Below are 10000 nucleotides of genomic sequence, written 5' to 3'. Positions count from 1 at the left end.
CTATTATTATTTTATTATGATAGTGTCCACCAAAAGTAAGCATATTAATGAAAAGTTAATATCATTATTATTATTATTATTATTATTATTATTATTATTATGATAGTGTCCACCAAAAGTAAGCATATTAATGAATTATTATTATTTTAATTATAATGATAGTGTCCTCCAAAAGTAAGCATATTAATGATTTATTATTATTATTATTATTATTATTTTAATTATAATGATAGTGTCCTCCAAAAGTAAGCATACTAATGAATTGTTATAATTATTATTATTATTATTATTATGATAGTGTCCACCAAAAGTAAGCATGTTAATGAATTGTTATTATTATTATTATTATTATTGTTGTTATGATTATCATTATGATAGTGTCCACCAAAAGTAAGCATATTAATGAATTGTTAATATTATTATTATTACTATTATTATTTTCATTATGATAGTGTCCACCAAAAGTAAGCATATTAATGAATTGTTAATATCATTATTATTATTATTATTATTATGATAGTGTCCACCAAAAGTAAGCATATTAATGAATTGTTGTTATTATTATTATTATTATTATTATGATAGTCCATCCATCTTCTTCCGCTTATCCGAGGTCAGGTCGCGGGGGCAGCAGCCTAAGCAGGGAAACCCAGACTTCCCTCTCCCCAGCCACTTCGTCTAGCTCTTCCCGGGGGATCCCGAGGCGTTCCCAGGCCAGCCGGGAGACATAGTCTTCCCAACGTCTCCTGGGTCTTCCCCGTGGCCTCCTACCGGTTGGACATGCCCTAAACCCCTACCTAGGGAGGCGTTCGGGTGGCATCCTGACCAGATGCCCGAACCACTTCATCTGGCTCCTCTCGATGTGAAGGAGCAGCGGCTTTACTTTGAGTTCCTCCCGGATGGCAGAGCTTCTCAACCTATCTCTAAGGGAGAGCCCCGCCACACGGCGGAGGAAACTCATTTCGGCCGCTTGTACCCGTGATCTTATCCTTTCGGTCATGACCCAAAGCTCATGACCATAGGTGAGGATGGGAACGTAGATCGACCGGTAAATTGAGAGCTTTGCCTTCCGGCTCAGCTCCTTCTTCACCACAACGGATCGGTACAACGTCCGCATTACTGAAGACGCCGCACCGATCCGCCTGTCGATCTCACAATCCACTCTTCCCCCACTCGTGAACAAGACTCCTAGGTACTTGAACTCCTCCACTTGGGGCAGGGTCTCCTCCCCAACCCGGAGATGGCATTCCACCCTTTTCCGGGCGAGAACCATGGACTCGGACTTGGAGGTGCTAATTCTCATTCCGGTCGCTTCACACTCGGCTGCGAACCGATCCAGTGAGAGCTGAAGATCCCGGTCAGATGAAGCCATCAGGACCACATCATCTGCAAAAAGCAGAGACCTAATCCTGCGGTCACCAAACCGGAACCCCTCAACGCCTTTACTGCGCCTACAAATTCTGTCCATAAAAGTTATGAACAGAATCGGTGACAAAGGACAGCCTTGGCGGAGTCCAACCTTCACTGGAAATGTGTTCGACTTACTGCCGGCAATGCGGACCAACCTCTGGCACAGATCGTACAGGGAGCGGACCCCATACTCTCTGAGCACTCCCCACAGGACTTCCCGAGGGATACGGTCGAATGCCTTCTCCAAGTCCACAAAGCACATGTAGACTGGTTGGGCAAACTCCCTTGCACCCTCAAGAACCCTGCCGAGTGTATAGAGCTGGTCCACAGTTCCATGACCAGGACAAAAACCCCACTGTTCTTCCTGAACCCGAGGTTCGACTATCCGGCGAAGCCTCCTCTCCAGTACACCTGAATAAACCTTACCGGGAAGGCTGAAGAGTGTGATCCCACGATAGTTGGAACACACCCTCTGGCCCCCCTTCTTAAAGAGAGGAACCACCACCCCGGTCTGCCAATCCAGAGGTACCGCCCCCGATGTCCACGCGATGCTTCAGAGTCTTGTCAACCAAGACAGCCCCACAGCATCCAGAGCCTTAAGGAACTCCGGGCGGACCTTATCCACCTCTGGGGCCTTGCCACCGAGGAGCTTTTTAACTACCTCAGCGACCTCAGCCCCAGAAATAGGAGAGTCCACCACAGATTCCCCAGGCACTGCTTCCTCATAGGAAGACGTGTTGGTGGGATTGAGGAGGTCTTCGAAGTATTCCTTCCACCTATCCACAACATCCGCAGTTGAGGTCAGCAGAACACCAGCCGCACCATACACGGTGTTGATAGTGCACTGCTTCCCCTTCCTGAGGCGGCGGATGGTGGTCCAGAATCGCTTCGAAGCCGTCCGGAAGTCGTTTTCCATGGCTTCCCCAAACTCCTCCCATGTCCGAGTTTTTGCCTCCGCGACCGCTGAAGCTGCACACCGCTTGGCCTGTCGGTACCTGTCCACTGCCTCCGGAGTCCTATGAGCCAAAAGGACCCGATAGGACTCCTTCTTCAGCTTGACGGCATCCCTCACCGCTGGTGTCCACCAAGGGGTTTTAGGATTGCCGCCCCGACAAGCACCAACTACCTTGCGGCCACAGCTCCGATCAGCCGCCTCGACAATAGAGGTGCGGATCATAGTCCACTCGGACTCAATGTCCAGCACCTCCCTCGTGACATGTTCAAAGTTCTTCCGGAGGTGGGAATTGAAACTTTTTCTGACAGGAGACTCTGCCAGACGTTCCCAGCAGACCCTCACAATGCGTTTGGGCCTCCCAGGTCTGTCCAGCATCCTCCCCCACCATCGCAGCCAACTCACCACCAGGTGGTGATCGGTAGAAAGCTCCGCCCCTCTCTTCACCCGAGTGTCCAAAACATAAGGCCGCAAATCCGATGACTCAACTACAAATTCGATCATGGAACTGCGGCCTAGGGTGTCCTGGTTCCAAGTGCACATATGGACACCCTTTTGCTTGAACATTGTGTTTGTTATGGACAAACTGTGACGAGCACAAAAGTCCAATAACAGAACACCACTCGGGTTCTGATCCGGGCGGCCATTCTTCCCAATCACGCCTCTCCAGGTTTCACTGTCGTTGCCAACGTGAGCGTTGAAGTCTCCCAGTAGGACAAGGGAATCACCCGGGGGAGCACTTTCCAGTACTCCCTCGAGTGTACCCAAAAAGGGTGGGTACTCCGAACTGCTGTTTGGTGCATAAGCACAAACAACAGTCAGGACCCGTCCCCCCACCCGAAGGCGGAGGGAGGCTACCCTTTCATCCCCCGGGTTGAACTCCAACGTACAGGCTTTGAGCCGGGGTGCAACAAGAATTGCCACCCCAGCCCGTCGCCTCTCACTGCCGGCAACGCCAGAGTGGAAGAGGGTCCAGTCCCTCTCGAGAGAAGTGGTTCCAGAGCCCTTGCTGTGCGTCGAAGTGAGTCCGACTATATCCAGCCGGAACTTCTCGACTTCGCGCACTAGCTCAGGCTCTTTTCCCCCCAGTGAGGTGACGTTCCACGTCCCAAGAGGTAGCTTCTGTAGCCGAGGATCGGACCGCCAAGTGCCCTGCCTTCGGCTGCCGCCCAGCTCACATTGCACCCGACCTCTATGGCCCCTGCTATGGGTGGTGAGCCCATTGGAGGGGTGACCCATGTTGCCTCTTCGGGCTGTGCCCGGCCGGGCCCCATGGGAACAGGCCCGGCCACCAGGCACTCGCCATCATGCCCCACCTCCGGGCCTGGCTCCAGAGGGGGGCCCCGGTGACCCGCGTCCGGGCGAGGGAAATATGGGTCCATGTTTTTTCTTCTTCATAGAGGTCTTCGAGCTGCTCTTTGTCTGATCCCTCACCTAGAACCTGTTTGTCTTGGGAGACCCTATGATATTAATGAATTGTTATTATTATTATTATTCTTATTATTATTATTATAATTGTTATTATTATCATTATGATAGTGTCCACCAAAAGTAATCATATTAATGAATTGTTGTTATTATTATTATTATTATTATTATGATAGTGTCCACCAAAAGTAAGCATATTAATTAATTGTTATTATTATTATTATTATTATTATTATTATTGTTATGATTATCATTATGATAGTGTCCACCAAAAGTAAGCATATTCATTAATTGTTATTATTATTATTATTATTATTATTATTATTATTGTTATGATTATCATTATGATAGTGTCCACCAAAAGTAAGCAAAAATAATGAATTGCTAATATTATTATTATTATCCATCCATCCATTTTCTACCGCTTATTCCCTTTCGGGGTCGCGGGGGGCGCTGGCGCCTATCTCAGCTACAATCATTATTATTACTATTGTTATTATTATTATTGTGATAGTGTCCACCAAAAGTAAGCATATTATTGAATTGTTGTTATTATTATTATTATTATTATCATTATGATATTGTCCACTAAAAGTAAGCATACTAATGAATTGTTAATATTATTATTATTATTATTATTATTATTATTATTATTATTGTTATTTTTATTATTATTATTATTATTATTATTATAGTGTCTACCAAAAGTAAGCATAATAATGAATTGTTAAAATTATTATTACTATTATTATTATTATTATTATTATTATTATTATAGTGTCCAGCTAAATTAAGCATTATTACCTGGTCATCAAATGAGAAAGAAGTTTCGATACAGTTCTTGCACTTTTGCGGTTCTAAGAATCTTCCGGCATGTTTTTTTATTCCGAAGTCACATCTCTTGGCAGCAAGAATCCCAATTGTGTGTTGTTTTTTTTTCCTTCTCTGTGAAAGCGTCATGTCCTTAAAAGGACCGAGCCGCACGCTCAAAAGGCCACAAGCACTCGCCTTCTTTTCCACCCGTCGCCATGGCGACAGCCCCGCTCCGCGCGCCTGAACTTCGTCAAGAGTCGGCGTGAAGACGAACGACCGCTAGAGGTTTTGTCAGACGCAGGATGTCACAAATATACATATACTGTACATATACATGTACATGTACAACCTTTCCATCCACTTAAAGCTGTAAATGACCTTAACGTATCCCTCCAGGCATCCTCCAATTCAGGGCTTTCCAAACTTAGGTGTTCTGAAAAAAAAAAGTTTTAACCAATATGGCTTCCCTCAAATTTGGTCATCCATCCATCCATTTTCTACCGCTTATTCCCTTTCGGGGTCGCGGGGGGCGCTGGCGCCTATCTCAGCTACAATCGGGCGGAAGGCGGGGTACACCCTGGACAAGTCGCCACCTCATCGCAGGGCCAACACAGATAGACAGACAACATTCACACTCACATTCACACACTAGGGCCAATTTAGTGTTGCCAATCAACCTATCCCCAGGTGCATGTCTTTGGAGGTGGGAGGAAGCCGGAGTACCCGGAGGGAACCCACGCATTCACGGGGAGAACATGCAAACTCCACACAGAAAGATCCCGAGCCTGGATTTGAACCCAGGACTGCAGGACCTTCGTATTGTGAGGCAGACGCACTAACCCCTCTGCCACCGTGAAGCCCTAAATTTGGTCATAAAAAAGTTAAAAATGAGAAACAAATCATGTTTTAAATATTTTCACCCTGAAAGGGACAAGCGGTAGAAGGTGGATGGATGGATTATTCAGCGCTTAAATCTCCAGATCAACTTCAGGTCTATCTGTAAATATTAAGTGCATTTATTTGTTATCTTTTATGCCCGTTTTGTCCAAAAAAAAGTGTTTTTTACGGCAAAAAATGCAATATTTGTCCCCAAATATTTCAAAGTGGATTACTTGATGTAAAATACTTTAAATAATTGAATAATTATAATAATAGTTGTGAGTTCAAACCCCGGCCGAGTCATACCAAAGATTATAAAAATGGCCCGGCTTGGCACTAAGCATCAAGGGTTGGAATTGGGGGGTTAAATCACCAAAAATGATTCCTGGGCGTGGCTACCGCTGCTGCTCACTGCTCCCCTCACCTCCCATGGGGTGTTCGAGGGTGATGGGTCAAATGCAAACAATAACTTCGCAAAACCTAGTGTGTGGGTGTGGCAATCATCGGTACTTTAACTGTAACATTAACACTACTGATTTTAATACTTAATTTTTTTTTGGAGCACTGAAAATCTCAATAAAATTACTGCGGATCCAAACAGGCTCAAACACTCATAAAAGTGTTAAAAATAAGTCATGCGGGGTTTTTTTTTTGGTTTTTTTTACTTTCAACACACAGGTCTTTAGTCTAGATCCGGGGTCACCAAAGGCGGTGCCCGCGGGCACCAGGTAGCCCGTAAGGACCAGATGAGTCGCCCGCTGGCCTGTTCTAAAAATAGCTCAAATAGTAGCACTTGTTTTAGTTTTTTTACCTTGCTTCTTATAACTTTCAGAAAGACAATTTTAGAGAAAAAAATACAACCTTAAAAATGATTTTAGGATTTTTAAACACATATACCTTTTTACCTTTTAAATTCCTTCCTCTTCTTTCCTGACAATTTAAATCAATGTTCAAGTACTTTTTTTAATTATTATTTTAAAGAATAATAAATACATTTTAATTTAATTCATCATTTTAGCTTCTGTTTTTTTGACGAAGAATATTTGTGAAATATTTCTTCAAACGTATTATGATTAAAATTAAAAAAAAATATTCTAGCAAATCAAGAAAAACTGTAGAATCAAATTTAAATCTTATTTTAAAATCTTTTGAATTTTGTTTTAAAATGTTTGTTCTGGAAAATCTAGAAGAAATAATGATTTGTCTTTGTTAGAAATATAGCTTGGTCCAATTTGTTATATATTCTAACAAAGTGCAGATTGGATTTTAACCTATTTAAAACATGTCATCAAAAATTCTAAAATTAATTCTAATCAGGAAAAATGACTAATGATGTTCCATAAATTCCTTTTTTATGTTTTTTCAAAAAGATTCGAATCAGCTAATTTTTCTATTCATTTTTTTCGGTTGAATTTTAAAGAGTCAAAATTGAAGATAAACTATGTTTCAAAAATTCATTTTCATTTTTTTCGTGTTTTCTCCTCTTTTAAACCGTTCAATTAAGTGTTTTTTTTCATCATTTATTCCCTACAAAAAACCTTCCGTAAAAGGAAAAAAAATGTACGACGGAAAAAATACCCATTTTTTATATATATATATATATTTATTTATTAAAGGTAAATTGAGCAAATTGGCTATTTCTGGCAATTTATTTGAGTGTGTATCAAACCGGTAGCCCTCGGCATTAATCAGTACCCAAGAAGTAGCTCTTGGTTTCAAAAAGGTTGGTGACCCCTGCTCTAGATCAACTTCAAATCTATCCGTTGATTTTAAGTTTTTATATTTTTTCATGTTTATCAATTCTTTGTTTTAGGTCATTTTTTTTCCCAAAGAAAAACACAAAATATGCAATATTTTCCCCCAAAATATTTCCAATTGTTATAGAAATTGATCAAAGTAATTGGAGCCTTGAATAGGCCAATAATTAAAAACAAAACATTGATTTTTTTTTATTGATTTTTTTGCCATAACAGCATTAAAAAATAGCCTGCATGGGAGCGTCGTGTGAATAAAGTCAACATCTTCTTGTTACCTTTTTTGCTCTTTTTATTCCACTTTTTTCATGCGTTTTTATAGGGCAAACACACACAATATGCAATATTTTCCCCCAAAATATTTCCAATTGTTATTGAAATTAATAAAAGTAATTGGAGCCTTGAGCAGGTCAATAATTAAAAACAACATTGATTTATTATTATTTTTTTATTTTTTTAGCAAAAACAGCTTTAAAGAAAATAACAGCCTGCATGGGAGCTTCGTGTTAATAAAGTCAACATCATCTTGTTACCTTTTTTGCTCTTTTTATTCCACTTTTTCCGTGTCTTTTTATAGGGCAAACACACACAATATGCAATATTTTTTCCCAAAAAATATTTCCGATTGTTATTGAAATTAATAAAAGTAATTGGAGCCTTGAATAATTAAAAACAACATTGATTATTATTATTTTTTTTATTTTTTATTTTTTTAGCAACACCAGCCTTAATGAAAATAACAGCCTGCATGTTTGTGTTATTTTTACCTTTTTTGCTCTTTTTATTCCACTTTTTTCATGTGTTTTTATAGGGCAAACACACACAAAATATGCAATATTTTCCCCAAAAATATTTCCAATTGTTATTGAAATTAATAAAATTAATTGGAGCCTTGAATAGGGCAACAATTAAAAACAATTGATTTATTGATTTATTAATTTTTTTTAACACGGACAACTTTAAAAAAATAAAAATAAATAACAGCCTGCATGGGAGCTTTGTGTTAATAAAGTCAACATTTTCTTGTTACCTTTTTTGCTCTTTTATTCCACTTTTTTAATATATAACATATATATATTTTTTTAACAGTATTTTTTGGCCGCACTTTGGAAATCCCTTCTTTTTATATGTAGCTTCAAAGTTGTTCAACAACAAAAAAAAAAAGTGTAGTACTTCTCCTAACTGCCGCCATTTACTCTCCCCAGACCGTCAAGGCCACGTCCCCGCTGGGCGACCCCAGGGTCACCTACAACCTGGAGGAGGGCCAGGTGCCCGAGACCAACATGCCGGTGCGCTTTTACATCAAACCCAACCGGGCGGGCGGTTCTGCGTCCATCCTAGTGGCGGAGAACCTCGACTACGAGACCACGCGCTTCTTCGCCCTGAGGGTCCGAGTGCAGAACGTGGCCGCCGTGCCCCTGGCCTCCTTCTCCACCGTCTACGTCAACGTGACAGGTGAGGGTGCCACATTGACCTGATTAATAGGGACGGCCTTTAACCCCCTGAGGCCATTTGACGTCCTCCTGCAAGGGACACGTGTTTGATAACGCTCATTTTTAATTAAGGCGATCCTGATCCAATAGTGATATCGCCTATCGGTCGAGTGTGTAGTTGTATCAACTTGTAAAATGGCCAATACAAGCGGTCCTGCGGCGTGTTTACTTGTGCAAAGCTGGACAAATAGTTAACATCTAAACGTCCTCCAATTAGCACACTTGTATTTTAGTCCAATCAACATGGTATACTATAGCACCGGGGTCACCAACACGGTGCCCGCGGGCACCAGGTCGCCCGTAAGGACCAGATGAGTCGCCCACTGGCCTGTTCTGAAAATAGCTCAAATAGCAGCACTTACCAGTGAGCTGCCTCTATTTTTTTTTATTTTTATTTACTAGTAAGCTGGTCTCGCTTTGCTTGACATTTTTTAATTCTAAGAGAGACAAAACTCAAATAGAATTTGAAAATCACAAAAATATTTTAAAGATTTTAACTTCACTTTTTTAGATAAATTAATTTATTGTTTTACTTTGCTTCCTATAACTTTCAGAAAGACAATTTTAGAGGAAAAAATACAACCTTAAAAATGATTTTGGGATTTTTAAACACATATACCTTTTTACCTTTAAAATTCCGTCCTCGTCTTTCCTGACAATTTAAATCAATGTTCAAGTAATTTTTTTTTATTACTGTAAAGAATAATAAATACATTTTAATTAAATTCTTCATTTTAGCTTCTGTTTTTTCGACGAAGAATATTTGTGAAATATTTCTTCGAACTTATGATTAAAATACAAAAAAATTATTCTGGCAAATCTAGAAAATCTGTAAAATCAAATTTAAATCTTATTTCAAAGTTTTTTGAATTTTTAAAAAAAATTTCGCTCTGGGAAAATCTTGGAGAAATAATGATTTGTCTTTTTTAGAAATATAGCTTGGTCCAATTTGTTATATATTCTAACAAAGTGCAGATTGGATATTAACCTATTTAAAACATGTCATAAAAATTCTAAAATTAATCCTAATCAGGAAACATTACTAATGATGTTCCATAAATTATTTTTTTTATTTTTTCAAAAAGATTCGAATTAGCTAGTTTTTCTCTTCATTTTTTTTGGCCGAATTTTGAATTTTAAAGAGTCGAAATTGAAGATAAACTATGTTTCAAAATTAAATTTTCATTTTTTTCGTGTTTTCTCCTCTTTTCAACCCTTCAATTAAGTGTTTTTTTCATCATTTATTCTCTACAAAAAACCTTCCGTAAAAG

At 40.0% G+C, this 10000-nt stretch overlaps 1 protein-coding gene across 1 annotated transcript in view; it reads left to right on the top strand.

The window, feature by feature from the left end:
- Positions 1-10000, top strand: part of si:dkey-22o22.2 (neural-cadherin) — a 294515-nt gene that overhangs the window by 198297 nt on the left and 86218 nt on the right. Inside the window, exon 13 of the mRNA XM_061915447.1 lies at positions 8442-8691. Within this exon, the coding sequence (XP_061771431.1) occupies positions 8442-8691 (250 nt within the window). The remainder of the gene's footprint in view (positions 1-8441; positions 8692-10000) is intronic.

This window comes from Nerophis ophidion, linkage group LG11 (assembly GCF_033978795.1).
Source record: "Nerophis ophidion isolate RoL-2023_Sa linkage group LG11, RoL_Noph_v1.0, whole genome shotgun sequence".
Lineage (NCBI taxonomy): Eukaryota > Metazoa > Chordata > Actinopteri > Syngnathiformes > Syngnathidae > Nerophis > Nerophis ophidion.
The sequence above is the reverse complement of the archived record's forward strand: the minus strand, read 5'-3'. Positions and strand labels throughout refer to the sequence as shown.